The sequence below is a fragment of the Carlito syrichta genome, unplaced genomic scaffold (assembly GCF_000164805.1).
Source record: "Carlito syrichta isolate Samal-C Ts95f unplaced genomic scaffold, Tarsius_syrichta-2.0.1 Scaffold315831, whole genome shotgun sequence".
Lineage (NCBI taxonomy): Eukaryota > Metazoa > Chordata > Mammalia > Primates > Tarsiidae > Carlito > Carlito syrichta.
The window spans coordinates 1,023,032-1,041,294 of NW_007259927.1; the positions used below are offsets into that span (position 1 = coordinate 1,023,032).

The window sequence follows — 18,263 nt, forward strand, 5'->3', positions numbered from 1 at the left end:
GGGGGGCCTCGGGATGGCTGGAAAATGGAGTTGGAGGGGGTGGGGGAGGGCAGACAGGAAGAGGATCGCGACCTGGAGCCCGGATCTGGGCGGGAAGGGTGTCTTCGGAGATGTAATCCGCGCGGGCAGATAAAGACAGGAGCGAGCTGCCCTGGCCCAGCTAAAACCGTGGCCTCTGGGGAGACGCGCCGGGAAACGGGGTGCGCCGGGAAGCTGGGTGCACCGGCGCTGCGCCTCTGCGCTTCTCGCAATTCCAGGTGCTTGTGCGGCCACGTCTGCCTCTGGGCCAGGTTCAGGCCACGGAAAGAGGAGCCTGGGGGGCTCCCGGACGAAAACGGGTGTCTGTGTGTGAAAGAGGGGACTGACTTTCGGGGAATCGCTCTGACTGGGGGGCGGGGTGGAGAAGGGGGGGAGGAGATCCTCGACCCTCCGCTCCTAAAGACCGGAGGTGGGCGGGCCCTAGGTGACTCTTGGTATAGTTTCCGTTGTTTCTTATCGTGCGAGGCTACTGTCCCCATAGATCTTTGGGGGGCGGTGATCGTCTTGATTTCTTGTCTTCGGAGACCCCTAGATGTTTCTGCTCACCCTTTCCCCCGACCCCCACCACCCCCATCCCAGTTTCTTTGCCATTTAAAGAACACTACGGCCACGACCCTGCCTGTCTCCAGAGTTGGGAGCCAAAAGGGTGGCCTTATTTGGGGTGGGACAACTTCCCTCCCAGGCAGAAAAGACGGGATCTTGGTGGGAGCCGGCAGATACAGGAATTCAGTGCGGGGACCCTTTGGGGGGAGTTTGGGATTAAAGGGGCCCCAGACTGGACTTGTTCTGGTTTTCCCGGAAAAGGGGAAAAGTTAATTCGACCGGGTGCAGAAAAGGGCTCAATTCGTTTGTGTCCTTTGGCTCTGAGTCTCAGGCGTTGGGCGCGAGTCAACTCTGAAGGACAAAGGGAGGAACCTGGAGAGATAATTCTTTCTGGGAGTGGTGGAATGAGGGGCTGAAATATTCGGATAATATCCTCTTCTCTTCCGTTCTCGTTTCACAATAGATTACGACATTATTAAGTCATGAAATCCTTACTAAGTCATGAGATCGTAGTTGTTGCAGTGAATAGAATGTTTTTCCCAAGGAATTGAATGGACTTCAAACCCTTAACTAAATTCCAGGGCGTATTAATAACATAGAAAGGACCAAATACACAGCAGTTAACATTTTGCTGTTGAGGAAACTAAGGAAGGAATAAATAACGGTCACAAAATATGCTGTGGATGGCAAAGAAATGAAGGTTGGTTAGATTCCCAATACAACTGCAATTGCTTTTTGAACCTCTGGGCCATTAATCTGTGAAGGGAAGGGCTTGCTCAGTCATTGGCACTGCATATTGCTCTGCATATAAACACAAAACTTCCTGTGGGTCACCTCAGATCCTTCACAGGAGAAAGCAGGGTAGGGTGTAAGTGAGTAAACTGGAACTGAATCCCCAGTCTGTGGTCTTCCTTAGGTTCAGACTTTGAAAGGCCAACAGCGTAGGGTAGAGAGAAAGTGCTGGCCCGGCTGTACCCTCATTCTGCTGCTGTCTGGCAGGAATGCTTAGCATGTACCCAGCAAGTTGCACTGACCTTCCAGTGCCTTCTGTGCAAGGTTCCGCCAGCTCCAGGTGGTGGTTGTGGTCGTGAGCCTCTAGTGTGAGAAACGTGGAAAGACTATTTAAGTATAAGATATAATTACATGAGAATGACTTTTGGGGAAGCACCCTTTACATTTCCTTCTTCACATACGCCCAAGTAATCCCTCATTTTTCCACAAATCAACTTCTCCTGTTTCCTAATATTGTCTCACTCCTGTCTTAACCATTTGAACTCCGTCTTCTGCTAAACACCTAATGAGGTTTCTCGCTCTATGGTCATCAGGGAGCTCCCTTGCTAAATCCAAATGAAACTTTTGGTTCTTTGTACAATCCCACCTTGTAAACTGTGCCTTTATTCTTAAAATTCAGGTTTTTGGTTTTTTTTTAATCTTTCTGACCACTCAGAATAGGACTCCCTACCTAGTTTCTTTTTCTCCACTCTTTTTTCATTGCAATAAAGAAAGAGATAACATGAGATCTACCCTCTTACACATTTTTGAGTGTACAGTACAGCATTGTTAATTATAAGCACAGTGTTGCATGGCAGATCCCTAGAACTTTTCCATTTTGTATAACTAAACCTATTTTTTTGAGGGAAGCCCTCCAAAACAGAATTATCTTTTGGAGGGCAGGCCCCTTGTAGTACAGTCTCCCCTACAACCCTAGGTAATTGTTCTGGGAATCTGTCAGTTTTTATCTGAAGTTTTGAGACTTGCATCATGATTTGCAGAAGAAACGTCCCTAGTTGTGGCAAATAGGTGACTGATTCTTCCACTATGACAAGGCACCTGCCCACACCGTGCCAAGTGTTCAGCAGTTTTTGACCCAAAACAGCATGATCCCCATGCCCCAGCCTCCCTATTAACCTGATCTCACCTGAGCGGCTTTTTTTTGTTTCCCCATGAAAAAGTCCTCAAAGGGAAATGTTTTGCCAGTATGAAAGAAGTGAAACAAAAAATGGCAGAAACACCAAAAGTCATCCAAATTGATGGGTTCAAAAGCTGTTTTGAGCAGTGGAAGAAGCATTGCAATAGCTGTATTGCATCAAATGGAGAGTACTGTGAAGGTGACTGAAGTTTAAACATGTAAGAATAAATACACAATTTTTCATAATTCCGGTTTTGAGGGGTCCTTCCTCATATTCATTAAACAGCAAATCTCCATTTATCTTACCCCTCATTCCCTGGCAACCACCATTCTATTTTCTGTTTCTATGAGCTTGACCACTTTTTCCTCCTTTCTTAAATGCTGGTGTTCCTTACAGCTCTATTCTAGGTCCTGTCCCTTGGAACTTACACCCTTTTCTTAGGTCATTTTGTCCACTTTTATAGCTTGAAGTCTCACATAGATGTCAACACAGCCTAAATTAATATTGCTAGTTCAGATGTCTTCATTGAACAATAGGCCTTTGTATCTCTCTACCTACATATGTGACACAGCATTTATTATCTTCCCAAACAATGTTGTTTTGTTTGAGCATACTGTATTTCAATATATGGCACTATCATATGTCTTTTCCTCAAGTAGGAAGTATGAAAACTGTTTGTTATTCCTTTGTCACTGCTCCCTTCCCTAATCACGAAGTCCCATTAAATATACATTCGATTATTTCTCAAGGATCTGTTTACATATATCTATCACTTCTGCTATTTTTGCTATTACAAATAATGTCACAATGAATGAACTTGGATATATGTCACTTCATATATGGGCAGGTATTTCAGTGGACTAGATTGCCAGTAATGGGATTGGCACATAAAAGTGTAAACGACTCTTTAATTTGTGTGGATATTGTCTTCCTTCGATTAAGGTTTTATATGATTAGACAGAAAACTATTTTATGTTGGATGACACATCACATCATTGGGAATATTTATATTAGTGTAGGATATTATTGAATAAGAATGACTTTAAGAATACTTGAGCTAGGCAGTAAATTTGCCAAATGATAAATTTGAATCCATGCTTCTTGCAGAACACCACAGAAAATGCCAAACAGATGAAAGATTTAAATATGAAATATGATATCATACAGATAATAGAAGGAAACGATGAATTCCTATGTAGATTTGAAGTCAAGAAGGCCTACTTATGACTCGGATTTAAAAAGCCTATTTATTTATTTATTTATTATTTCTTTATTTGAGTTGGAGTGTCACTCTGTCGCCCAGACTGGAGTGCAGTGGCATGCTCCCGGCCACTGCAGCCTCAACCTGCTAGGCGCCGGCGATCCTTCCGCCTCAGCCTTCCAAGTAGCCGGAACTACAGGCACACACTACCTTGCCCGGCTAGTTTTTGATTTATTGTAGAGACAAGGTCTCGCCAAGATGCCTGGATGAGTCTCAAACCCGCGGGCTCAGGCAATCCAGTCGCCTCAGCCTCCCAAAGTGCTGGGATTACAGGCTGAGCCACCGAGCCCAGCCAAAAAAAAGCCAATTTATTAAAATTGAGAAAATCAATTATATAAAAGCACACATGCACATACTAATTCATGGCAAAAAAAAAGTCAAATCAATAAGTAAAGTCAAAAGGTATTGATAAACTGGAAAAATATTTGTAGATCATATTTTAAAAGGCTAATCTAATGTATAAAGAGCTCTTAAAATCAGGAAGAAAAGTCCAACATGAACGTGGACATGAAAAAACCCCAAGTAGTAATAAAATAGCCCTTAAAATACAAAAATATGTCAACCTTATTCATAATAAGCAAAGTTGAATTTGAAACTGTGGTGAAATATTATTCCACACTTGGCAAACATTCAAAAGTTTGATAACATGCTGTATAGGTAAGAATGTGGGTAAACAAGCACTCATTAATTGCTGGTAGATAGAACAAAAGTTACAAGCTTTAGGTACTGTATCCAGTCATACTAAATGAAATAGAAATTGTTTATACCTCTTCTTTCCCAATTTCCATGCATCTAATATCTGTCTATTCATATGCAATATTCAGATTTTATAGAATTTTTTATATCTGCTAGAGTTGATATCCTTTCATTGCTCTTTTTTATAATTTTTTGTCTATTCTTAATTTTCCTTATGACTTTTTTCAAAGGGTGGTTGGAGTCTCACTCCGTTGCCCAGGTTGGAGTGCAGTAGCACGCTCACGGCCACTGCAGCCTCGACGTGCTGGGCTCAGGCTATCCTTTTACCTCAACCTTCCAAGTAGCTGAAAATACAGGCATGCGCCACCAGGCCTGACTGATTTTTTGATTTACTGTAGAGATGAGGTCTTGCCAATTTGCCCAGGCTAGTCTCGAACCTCTGGGTTCAGGCAATCCTCTCGCCTTGGCCTCCCAAAGTGCTGGTTTTATAGTGTGAACCACCGTGCCTAACCCTTCTTATGACCTTTTGAATCAGTTTATTTAGTGCCACAAAAAAATTCTATTGGAATTTTTATTGCTATCATAAAATTTGTAATTTAACTTAGTAAGGATATGTCTATATCTCTATCTAGCTAGCTAATCTATTTATCTATCTATCTTTCTGTCTGGTTTATTCTTATCTTTCTTTTTGTGCAAATCTACTTTGTGTTCTGCAGAAATGTTTTTAGGTTTTTCTCAAATAGACTTTGCATGTTCCTTGTTAAATTTACTCCTTGGCATTCTAACTTTTTATTGCTCTGGAAAATTATTTTTTCTGTTATCTAACTGGTTTTGTTTATGGGTATGAAGACTAATTATTTCTATATTTTAATAGTTATTTCTGTTCCTTTACTGAAGTCTTTTATTGTTTTATGGTAATTTGCTGGTTGATATGCTTGAGTTTTCCAGGTAATCAGTTATATCAAATGCAAATAGAAGTGTTCTTACCTCTTCCGTGTCAATTCATATACCATCTAATGTCTTCCTCTTGCTATGATATCTTCAGTGTAATGCATACTACACGTGATGACCTTGGAAAGCGTATCTTGTTTCTGAGTTTAGTGGAGAGACGCTTCTGGTGCTTTCCCACTGGTACTGTGATTATAATATATAAAAATCATATTGCAAAAGTACTTATTAATTCTTATTTTTGAGGCTTTAAAAAACCAAAAATGGTTATTGAATTTGATCAAATATCTTTTAGCATCTGTGGTGGTGATCATATGTTGGTCTTTACACTTGCTCGTGGCTTGAGGTTTCTAGACTGAGCAAATGATGTGAATGGGGACCACAAATCCATGCAAAGGCCAGTTTACTTTTGACTGAGACTTATGAGGGTTGAGCATTTTGGAGTCCCAGATTAATGTGGAGTGGGTCTTCCTGGGTCTTAGGTGGGCTCCTTGCTTTGATTTCACACTCCTCTACAGAAGCCAACAAAGTAGAGTCAGATTTTTGCAGGTCAGAAGTCATTTCTGGGTTCCTCTTACCTCTCTGTGTTCCAGCTTTATCTTTAGTTTTTGCCTGTCAGTTCCTTGCTATTTTGTTAGTTCTTTGTTGCTTTAGGAGGTTTAAAAAATATCTTATCTGTCATTTTTATTTAGCTTTGGCATGGGGTTCTCGCATTGCTTAACCTGCCATTGTTGGAAATGAAAGTTGTTTCCCCTTGATTCATTCTCCTCACTGGTCAGACTTATCACATTCAAACATAAAATTGCTTGTGTAATTTATTTGCTTAAGATATTTGGTTTCTTAATATCTTTAGAGAAAATGATTCATATACTTTGTTAACGCTGTTCAGATTCTACCCTACACTTCTCTGAATTCATTTTAAACTCCTGTCCCCCTTGTGCTACACACACCCACTATTCCAGGTTTCTTCTTCAGGTCTGTGTCATGTCTGGGGCTTCCAACGTGCCATTCTTTTGTTTGAACGTTTAAATTCTGCCTCCTCTTAAGGTGACTGACTTGTAGCCACTCTTAGGTGCTCTCTCCTGACTCTTAGAAGAGCCTTGTTCCCCCTGCTCTCTCCCATGGCGTCCAGTGCGCCTCTGCCATTACATTTTTCCAATGTTATTGAAATTAAAATATGTTTTATCCTTGGTTTGTTTCATGAGGATCATGCTTACTGCTCTGTTTCTGGGACATAGTACACATTCAGTAAATATTTATTGACTGCATGAATGAATGAATGTCCAGAAAACCATTATCCAAAGAATTGTCACTTTCTCCACCATTATTCACCTTAGCCTGAGTCACCACATCCGTCTCTTAGATTCCTGCCGTAGCCCTGTTTGGTTCTTGCCTTCCACGTTTGCTCCTCTATAGACTGTTCTCTTCATTCTAGCTGAGTGATTCTGTGCAAAGATCAGATTATGCCCCTCCACCGCTTCTTCGCCATGCTGCGGTTTCTCTTTGCATGTAGAAATAAAATCTGCACTCCTCACTATGGCCCTTTACACCCTACATGATATGCCCTTGACTGTCCTTTTGTTTTCAACTCTTGTCACTCTTCTCTCATTGTGCTCTACTACTATGACTTCCTTGTTCCTTCAATGCACCAAGTGAAGTCTCCTTCCAGCGTCTTTATTTTAGTTCATGCTCTGTCTTGGAAAACTTTTCATTCTTACTTCATTTAGGCTATGACCTTTTTGTCACTCTCTCTCCCTGCTTTATTTTTTTTTTTGAGTTGGAGTCTCACTCTGTTGCCCAGACTGGAGTGCAGTGGCCGCTCCCGGCCACTGCAGCCTCGACCTGCTGGGCTTCGGTGATCTTTCCGCCTCAGCCTTCCAAGTAGCCGGAATTACAGGCCTGCACTACCATGCCCGGCTGATTTTTTTTGATCTATTGTAGAGATGAGGTCTTGCTGCCCAGGCGGGTCTCGAACCCACAGGCTCAGGCAATCCACTCACCTCAGCCTCCCAAAGGCGCAGGATTACAGGCTGAGCCACCGAGCCCGGCTCCCTGCTTTATTTTTATCATAATATTTATTCTCACTGTCTCAGCATTATGTGATGTTTGTTCATTCATATTTTAATTTTTGTTTCTCTTTACAATGTAATCTTTGTGAGGTTAAGGTCTTTGCTTTATTTTCTGCCTGGAGTCTGCTTGCTTCCTTGTAAGCAGCCAGTAAATGTTGGTTGAGTGAGTAAGTGAGGTATTCTTTCAGTCACCTTGAGCTGGAATCCTCACAATCATCTAATTTCACTCCTTTTCTCTCCTGACTATGCAGCTAATGAAAATTCGGTTCATCTTTCCATTTTCAATTCAGATGAAGTTTTTTCATTGTGTACATTCCGAATATCCAAATGAAAATATCTCTGCCTTATTTGATCTTTCATGTATAATTTAGATTGGATAATTTCAGGTTCTTTAATATATATTGGAAAGAAAAAGTTTCATCCAAATTTTGATTATTCTAGGTTGTGTTTATAGATTTTTAAAATAACAGTTAAATGTTAGTTAGATATCTTGCTTTTGGTCAAAGGTGTTTGCAAAACAATAGAGCAATAGAACAATAGCAACAGAATGTGAAAATATCAGAAGCATTTCTTGTAAAGTATTAGAAGAGTTAGATTTCAATGTGTTCAAATATATGCTGTACTGAAATTGGTTTACCACTAGTCACTAAATCATTTAAAAATTTTTAAGTGAACTATTTTCTAAAATGACTTTAACTTTCATGAGTGAGAAAATGCACCTGCAAAATAAGTTCATGTTTCAAGGTTATGTGCTTGTTTGTGTAGGCTAATACATAAATACCCTCCAGATAACTCTGTGGCAATAAGTTCATGCTTCTCTTTAGGATGTTACTGGTTTGGTGCCATAGCTCATAGGCAGCTAAACATTTATTGAAACAATTGGCTGCTTCACTGAATTTGTTTTTGTTTCTTTTTCCTGTTTTCACACCTGTGAACACCTCTTGGCTGTTAGATTCTCACTGTACCCACTGTTAGTCAGTGCAGTTATTATTGCATCCATTTTACAGCATAGGAAACACAGCCCAATAGGGTACATAATTCTCCGCATATACATGCTTTTTGGAGGGAACTGTGACTCAGTTTATTGTTTTATTCTTCATCTAGATATACGTTTTTTCTGGTTTCTTAGTCCAGAATATGTTTTATTTTATTTGCTGGCTATATAAGCTGATTCATACAAATAAATTTTATCTATTTACCTTATGAGCATTTAATTAAATATACATTTAAGTAATATAGTCAATCAATACATATTATTTGCATATGAATATTAAATATATATTTGTGTGCTTAGAAGAATATATATTTATTTTATATATAATAAGTGTGTGCATTTATTATATATAAACCACACAGTAAAAGGATCTTTTTATGTATAATATTGATTTGGTTTTTAAAATTTTTTAGATCTTAACGTTTGCCAGTGATGCCTGCAAAAATGTGACGCTCCGTGTTCCCTCCAAATTAGATGCTGAGAAATTTATTGGTAGAGGTAAGAAACTGCAAAAATAAATCCTAATCTGTTAAGAGCTTTTAAAAATTAGTATAAGTTTTAGAATGATAATTGTGTTGGGACTAATAGTTAAAACTGGGTTGTACATTATTTGTAATACATGAACTGTCATTCCAATGAAAGAAATATTGTTCTTTATTGAAAAGCATGATTCTATAAAGTAGATAAAAAGTTTTAGTTTGAGTAATAAAGTAATTATTAATATTTACATTAGAAGAAGGAAAAGAAGCATCTATATACTTCTAAAAATTGAGAAGTAGTATGAAAACCATTTCTTGAGTTTACAGGTATTGTTTTTTGGGTTTTCATCCTATACATTTTTGACTTTTTTTTTTTTGGCATTTACTTTCACATACTGTTTTTTATTCATTGCATTTTTCCCACTTAAGTGTATAAAAAATGATCAAACCAATAAGAACACAAAATATGATGATTATTTAGCAATAGCTATAAACAGTTTAGTAATATTTTAACTGATAACAGTTGATTTTAATTTGCTAGATTCTGTTTAATGTATTTCAAGTGTTCTTATGTGTTAGCCTATAGCTAATTTCAGTTACTAAAGAGAATCTTTTTCTGATGTTGGTTTAAATATTCAAACACCAGTGTTCAGAAGTCTTTACTTCAGGGTAAATGTCTCTTTAAGAAGATGTGGAGACTCTAATGAAGTGATGCATGTGTTTAAGCACAACTTAATTAATCATCTAGTTTCACATATCCTTTCAAAATTGCTAAATTTGTAAGTATCTGTATAATTACTTTTACATTTTTAGTTCCCCCCATATGCATAGGTTACTGTTAAAACTGCAAACTGTTATGTTTTACTTTGCACATGATTGCTATATGTATTTTCTACAGTTGACCTGGAAGAGTGCTTCAAATCTGCAAATCAAATTTATTCAACTGATCCTGATTTCCAGATTTTAAAAGATGGCTCAGTTTATACAACAAATGCTATTCTTTTGTCCTCGGAGAAGAGAAGTTTTACCATATTACTTTTCAACACTGAGAACCAAGAAGAGAATAAAATAGTTGTCCTTTTAGAGCATCAAACAAAGGTATACAAGACAATCTAAATGAGGTATAGTGGTGTCTTTTCTTTAGAAGTAACTGACATTACCAGGAAAGATGTGGAATCAGAAGGGTATGATATAATTTGACTTGAAGAAGAATGAAAACCATAAGACAACTTAATAGTGTTTGAAAGGAAAAAGGGTTGTACAACATAGGTCATTATAGATTGTCATTCCTCTTTTTGGGGGGACATAAAAGGAGAAATTGGGATATGTCACATCATGAAAACTTGAACTTAGACACAAAGAAGCTTTCCTTGATTTTATTGTAGAACGGATTTCTGAAAACAAGTTTTAAAACTCTATCATTGGATTAAAAAAAACCAAACTTTTTCCACACGTATTTTATCATAATTTGTAATATAAGAGAACAGATGGCCATTTAGGAGGAAGTTTAGACCACATATATGCTTATTTTATTGTGACAGTCAAGATCCAAATGACTTCTCTTCAACCATTGGCCATTCCTCACTGCAGTAGTTTGAGAGTTGTCTCCTTGTTTCTCTCCTCGTTCTGACACAGATCTCTCTGTTGGTCTCCTGGCTCTGCCTAGTTGCTGGTGAGTGGAAGATGTTTGTGCTAAATTTAGAAGGGTACACATCACTTATCTTCTTTGCATATCTCTCATCCCATGGTTTTGCATGGCAGTGTGGCAACAGTAATTTTTTTTTTTTCAGTTTTGCTTCTAGGCTTCCAACTCCATCTTTCTTTCTTCCATGTTTCCACCAAGTTATTTTCTTAAGAGGATTGCTGTGATAACAGTTAGGGTAGTTATTTTTTCATTCCTTTTTGCAGTGTTGATGTTTAGTTTGGTTTTCAAGCACTACTGTGGTCTTATACTTCTCCAGCTAATTCTCATGAGAGGAGAAAGACATATTGGAGTTCTAATGTTTAAGAATAAAGTGGTCACTAACTTGATTGTTATTTTTCTTTCTTCTAAATCAAGGTACTAAAGAAAAGGCATTCTAAAGAAAATGTTCTAAGACGTTCCAAGAGAAGATGGGCTCCTATTCCTTGTTCCATGCTAGAAAATTCCTTGGGTCCTTTCCCTCTTTTACTTCAACAGGTACGGTTTACCTTCATTCCGTTGTGGAAGTCTATGGTTTCCATCTTTTTAAAATTTTGATGCTGAGTAAGCAGTTATTTAAAAATAGTTGTGAGCCTGGGCAACATAGTAAGACCTTGTTGCTATTGAAACAAATGAAAAAATGAGTGGCATGTGATGATATGTGCCTGTAGTCCTAGCTCCTCAGAAGGCTGAGGTGGGAGGATCTCCTGAGCCCAAGCAGGTCAAGGCTGCGGTGAGCCTGATCATGCCACTACACTCCAGTCTGGGCGACAGAGTGAGATTTTGACTCAAAAAATAAAATAAAATAAAATAAGAAAAGAATAGTTACGTATGAACATAAGAGTAAATGAGTATGCGTATCATAAGTTTTAGTATATGAATATAAATACACCCTTATACCTGTGTACACTTTTGTTCAACTTTTGTCATGTGAAGGCCATTATGAAATAGTAAAACCCATCTAGCTTTGTCAAACACATGGTTTCTTAATTAGTCTCAGTCTATACAACAAATGCTATTCTTTTGTCCTTGGAGATGAGAAGTCTTACCATATTACTTTCCAACACTGAGAACCAAGAAGAGAAGAAAATAGTTGTTATTTTAGAGCATCAAACAAAGATATCAGTAGGAATATTTCAGAGCCTGGACATAGCTTAGAAAATGTCAAAATAAGCCAGGCGTGATGGTTCACGCCTGTAATCCCTGCACTTTGGGAGATAGAGGCTAGAGGATTGCCTGAGCCCAGGGGTTTGAGACCAGCCTGGGCAACTTGGTGCGACCTTGTCTCTACAATAAATCAAAAAATTAACTGGGCGTGGTGGTACATGCCTGTAATTCCAGCTACTTGGAAGGCTGAGGTGGAAGGATCGCCTGAGCCCAGCAGGTCGAGGCTGCAGTGCTTGTGAGCATGCCACTGCACTTCAACTTGGGTAATAGAGCGACACTCCAACTCAGAAAAAGAAGAAAATCCTCAAATATCTTCCACAATAAAACATAAAATTGCTGATAAAAGACTAAATGCCATGAAGAAAGAAGACACATAGGCTTTTCTATTGCTTGGTCTCAAATCCACATCTGGAATTATACTGCACCCACCTTTTTCTTTCTTTTTTATCTTTTAGTGGAAACCTTGACAACTCTTTATGCCTTCTTCCACTCTGAGTGGCTACTGCCATTCGGTCTATGACCTGAATTTCTTTTCCCTTGAAATGGTGAGGGAGAATTGTTTTTTACACCCTATCAACATATGTAAAGTGACTGAGAGAACAGCATACTGAAATTGAGAAATAAATTGTCAGAAAATAATTTTATTAGTCATCCTGATATAAAAATAGTCAAGATCTTACTTAGAGGATAAATACAACTTGGAGGAAATTTACTTTTTGAATCACGGATCAGAATATCACAACTGCCAGCATGTTATTCAATTTCTATTCTCATTTTTTAAAAAAAATTTAATTCCTATAATAAGGAAGATGCTGACAAATAACAAGATCTCATTAAGGAAAGTGTTTTTCAGGTTTTTGCCTTGCAAGCAGTATAATTAAAACCAATGTCTTAAATATTACGTCACACACAATTAAAAACTCATTTTAAAAAAATGACAATAGAATAGGTTTTCATGCTCAGAATACTTTGTTTTCTAAGACTGGAAAAGTCTTAGGTGTTCGGTCCATGTATAAGCACCATTTAACCTTTAAAGTATTCCTTAGTTATTGTGGAAAACTAAAGTGCTAATATATTATTTTAATCGTACCGTGTTCTTGAAATGTCTTAATTAGGCTTCCTTATTCTATTGTTGGTTGTTATTTATACAAAATAATAAATTAAATTATACAAAATAATAAAATAAATGACCTATTCTATTAAAGTGGTGGAGTATGATTACATAAACACAGATGGACGTTATGCTGCAATAAAAATTTGTCTCATGTATGTAATAATCTGCATTCTAGGTTCAATCTGACACAGCACAAAACTATACCATATACTATTCCATAAGAGGTCCTGGAGTTGACCAAGAGCCTCTAAATTTATTTTATGTGGAGAGAGATACTGGAAACCTGTATTGTACTCGTCCCGTAGATCGTGAGCAGTACGAGTCTTTTGAGGTAAAATCTAAAAGTTATGTACTCTATTAGTAGTGATTAAGCTTGTCCATTTTGTGTATCATTCTAAATTCATTTACCCTTTCCTGTTTTCTGAGTTGGTGACTGATGCTCTGACTATGTCTGATAGCACAAAATTGACTTGAAACAAAAAGAAATTTCATACAATAAACATTAGATTCTATTAGATGGTTCCTGGTTTTATAGTTTTACCATTTTTTTCCCCAAAGAAAAAAGATTACTACTTTGAAGAACAGTTATTTAGTTGGCAGAAAAGATCTATGACCCTCATTATGGCACAGAGACACCATAGGAGGTAAATGAGGTTCAGAATGCTGAAATTTTGTTCCATGTGTGTAATATCTATGTTCTTGGTTCTAGGAGAAAATTAACTTATGGTGAGCGGGTAAGGGGTGTGGACAGTGCTCTAAGTTTGTTCAGTTCTTCAGTCATCTGGTTAGCTGCCTATGGTGGAATGTGAGTTAATGTGTAAGAATTTAGCCTAATGCTAGTTTGGTTTTCCAACAGAACCTGGTCTTTTTGCTTAGCTCTTAATTATTTTGCATCTATTTGGACGAATTAATCATCAGAAGACTAAATTAATCAAATAGATAAGCAAGATTTGAATAATACTTAGGTTTAGAATTATTATAACATGGCCTTCCAAGTACCTGTGATTTTCTGCTCTTTCTATAATAGCTATTTTGAGAAAAACTAAAATTGAAATTCGTATTATCAAATCAAAAGAAGCCGGGCTCGGTGGCTCAGCCTGTAATCCCACACTTTGGGAGGCCAAGGTGAGTGGATTGCCTGAGCCCACAGTTTCGAGACCTGCCTGGGCAACTTGGTGAGACCTCATCTCTATGATAAATCAAAAAATTAGCCGGGCGTGGTAGCGCGTGCCTGTAGTTCCAACTACTTGGAAGGCTGAGGCAGAAGGATCGCTGGAGCCCAGCAGGTCGAGGCTGCGGTGGCCAGGAACGTCCACTGCACTCCATCTAGGTGACAGAGTGAGACTCTGACTCAAAAATAAATAAGTAAATAAAAATAAAAATAAATAAAATCAAAAGAAAGAAATTATATTCCACATTAAAAAATGTAGTCACTCACTTGTTCTATTTCTAACTCCCTCTTTTTACATTTAAAAATTCTTGTTAAAAGAATTTAACCCTTGGGAGGCCTAAAGTCCAATTAGTGAAAAATAAGATAATATCCCAGTTGATTCCACCTAGAGATTTTGTAATTGTAAGGAATCCAAAGTTAAGAAAGATCCAGAAAATTGTATTTGAAATTCATGTACCTGGAACTTTTAAATAAAACAAAACAAAAGGTCATCAAGCTGTTTTTAGAAAATAGAAGTAAAAATAAAAACTATGAACAATAAAGCAATAGTGAAGAAACTGAAATTACCTTTGCTATTACATTAGATAAATTTAAACATATAATGCTGTACTACACTCTGTTGGTATTAAAGTTATATCCACATCCAAAAATGATAACAAATGGTGAGATTCACTTCAGTGCTGAACAGACTCCAAATTAAGAAAGTTTTAACCATGTCTTGATTTAAGATGTTATTTTTATTTTCTCGTTCTTTTACTCTCTTCAGTTAGTTGCATTTGCAACAACTCCGGATGGATATACTCCAGAACTTCCACTGCCTCTACTAATCAAAATAGAGGATGAAAATGATAATTACCCGATTTTTACAGAAACAACTTACATTTTTACAGTTTCTGAAAATTGCAAAGTTGGTGAGTACCTACTTTAACAATATATGGCAATGTGAATGTGTTTCAGTTCATAAACTGAGTCTCACCTATGGCTATTGGTGGTGAGAACAAGGGACACTGAGTTAAATTTTACTCTGTTTTTCACTAGCTGTGTGACCCTGGGCAAGTTTCCTAATCTTGGCAAGCCTTAGTTTCTTCATCTGTAAAATGGGTTATTAAAATGCCAGATTGTCATGAAGATTAAATGAAGCATAATACACATAGCATACCAAGCACAGTGCCTGAAAAATAGGGGTTAATAAATGCTACATTGCCTTCCTATGTGAGGTAAAATAAATATTTTAAAGAGAACATGGGCCAGGTTGGGTGCGGTGGTTCACATCTATAATCCCAGCACTTTGGGAGGCCAAGGCAAGAGGACTGGTTGAACCCAGAAGTTCAAGACCAGCCTGGGCAACATGGGGAGACTTCAGCTTTACACACATAAAAATTTTTTTAAAAATTAGCTGGTATGGTGGCACATGCCTGTAGCCCCAGCAACTTGGAAGGCTGAGGAGGGAGGATCACTTGAGCCCAGAAGGTGGAGGCTGTGGTGAGCCATGATTGTGCCATTACATTCCAGCCTGGGCTGAGAATCTGACTTAAAGAAGGAAGGAATGAAGGAAGGGAGGGAGGGAGGGTAAAAGAGAACATGGTCCAAAAATGAGTCTTTGACTAATCAGAGACTTAGTATTGAAGGCATCTACTGATGTTCTATATTGATTAAATGATTGACAGTATTCTAAGTATGATCATTAAAGTCACTGAGAATAATACAAATATTTCTTAACCCTGTGAAAATGATTTATGTTCGCTGGCAGTTAGAATGCTATTTTTGAGACTTCTCTAGAAAGGTCTAACTGAACCAAAAAAAAAGTTTAAAGAAAACAAATTTAAGTACAGACACAAATAGAAAAAGGTTAAACAATAATTAGAATTCTTTAGTCTAAAAATACAAAGGTCATAGAGGGATAGTATCAGCATATAAAATCGTACATTAAATACAGGAAATAGGGGTGTGATCATGAAATTCCAAAATATTAGAATACTAGGATATTTAAAAGTAAATGATACTTTATGTGGAGGTCTACAAAGTTACCAAAGCCATGATTCAGATATATAATAATGGGCCGGGCTCCGTGGCTGAGCCTGTAATCTCAGCACTTTGGGAGGCCGAGGCGAGTGGATTGCCTGAGCCCACGGGTTCGAGACCCAGCCGGGTAACTTGGCAAAACCTCGTCTCTACAATAAATCAAAAATGAGTCGGGCGCGGTAGTGTGCACCTGTAGTTCCGGCTATTTGGAAACCTGAGGATCGCCGGAGCCCATTGGTCAAGGCTGCGGTGGCTGGGAGTGTGCCACTGCACTCCAGTCTGGGCAACAGAGTGAGACTTCAACCTGCCTGGGCAGCGAAACCTCATCTCTACAATAAATCAAAAAACCAGCCGGGCGTGGTAGCGCAGGCCTGTAATTCCGGCTACTCGGAAGGCTGAGGCGGAAGGATCGCCGGAGCCCAGCAGGTCGAGGCTGCGGTGGCCGGGAGCGGCCACTGCACTCAGTCTGGGCGACAGAGTGAGACTCCGACTCAAAAACGACAACAACAACAAAACAAACCAAAAAACCCAACAACCAAACAGATATATAATAATGTATTCCAGAACTTTTGAAGGTGGATAGCGGGGAGTAAAATACAGGCAAATTTGAAAATACGACAGTTTTGGAAATTAAAGAGGACTTTTCTTCTGTAGGTTCTACTGTGGGACAGGTCTGTGCAACTGACAAAGATGAACCTGACACGATGCACACGCGCCTAAGGTACTCTATCATTGGGCAGGTGCCAGCATCACCCACCCTGTTTTCTATGCATCCAACTACAGGTGTGATCACCACGACATCATCTCAGCTAGACAGAGAGGTAACATAAATATTAATAAGTAATAACTTGATGATGGCATGACTATTTAATAGGACCTGTGTTTTTGAAAAGCATGTTGTGAATCTACTTTTTGAAAAATTATTAAGTATGTTAATGGAGGTCATTAAATATCTTTGGAGAGCAACCCCCTCAGGTCCCCTCCCACTGTGGGAGCTTTTCTGTCCTCTCAATAAATCCTGCTTTAAAAACAAAACAAAACAAAAAGCAACTTTGAAGTGTCCTAATTTAGAACTACTAATTGAGTCCCTCCTGAATTGTACATTTTATACAACTAAATTTCCTAATATGAACATATAGTATTAAGGATAGAAAATGTCAAATGTGAAAAGTGAACCTTTTGGGCAAGTGCAGAAATTTGTTGTCTACAGAAAAAAAGTACTTCTTTTTTGAGTCAGAGTCTCACTCTGTCACCCAGGCTGGAGTGCAGTGGCATGCTCACGGCCATCCTCAGGCAATCCTTCCACCTCATCCTTCCAAGTAGCTGGAAAGACAGGTGCATGCCACCACGCTCAGCTAATTTTTTGGTTTATTGTAGAGACGAGGTCTCACTATGTTGCCCAGGCAGGTCTCGAATTCGTAGGCTCAGGGAGTGTTCTTGCCTCAGCCTCCCAAAGTGCTGGGATTACAGGTGTGAGCCACTATGCTTGGCAATGTCATCTTTTCTTTTCTTTTTCTTTTTTTTTGAGTTGGAGTCTCACTCTGTCACCCAGACTGGAGTGCAGTCGCCGCTCCCAGCCACCGCAGCCTCAACCTGCAGGGCTCCGGCGATTCTTCCGCCTCAGCCTTCCAAGTAGCTGGAACTACAGGCGCGCACTACCACACCCGGCTAATTTTTGATTTATTGTAGAGATGAGGTCTCACCAAGTTACCCAGGTGGGTCTCAAACCCGCGGGCTCAGGCAATCCACTCATCTCAGCCTCCCAAGGCGTGGGATTACAGGCTGAGCCACCAAGCCCGGCTTGCAATGTCATCTTTTCAATACTCTTATCTACATTCTTTTATGGAATAGAAAGTCTATATCTGTCTAGTTTCTGGTTTCCCATTTTCTTTTTTGAGTAGGAGTCTCACTCTGTTGCCCAGGCTGGAGTGCAGTGGCACGCTCATGGCCACTGCAGCCTCTACTCACTGGGCTCAGGTGATCCTTCCACCTCAGCCTTCCAAGTAGCTCGAACCACAGGCGCGTGCCACCACACCTGGATATATTTTTAAAATTTATTGTGGAGACAAGGTCTCACCAATTTGCCCAGGCTGGTCTCAAACCCCTGAACTCAGGCAATCCTCTCACCTCTGCCTCCCAAAGTGCTGGGATTACAGATGTGAGCCACCA

At 38.9% G+C, this 18,263-nt stretch overlaps 1 protein-coding gene across 2 annotated transcripts in view; it reads left to right on the forward strand.

The window, feature by feature from the left end:
* Positions 1–18,263, forward strand: part of DSC2 (desmocollin 2) — a 37,053-nt gene that overhangs the window by 312 nt on the left and 18,478 nt on the right. For both annotated transcript variants that reach the window (XM_008073393.1, XM_008073394.1), the window contains exons 2-7: positions 8,874–8,958; positions 9,838–10,037; positions 10,999–11,118; positions 13,077–13,232; positions 14,839–14,983; positions 16,749–16,915. In XM_008073393.1, the coding sequence (XP_008071584.1) occupies positions 8,874–8,958; positions 9,838–10,037; positions 10,999–11,118; positions 13,077–13,232; positions 14,839–14,983; positions 16,749–16,915 (873 nt within the window). The remainder of the gene's footprint in view (positions 1–8,873; positions 8,959–9,837; positions 10,038–10,998; positions 11,119–13,076; positions 13,233–14,838; positions 14,984–16,748; positions 16,916–18,263) is intronic.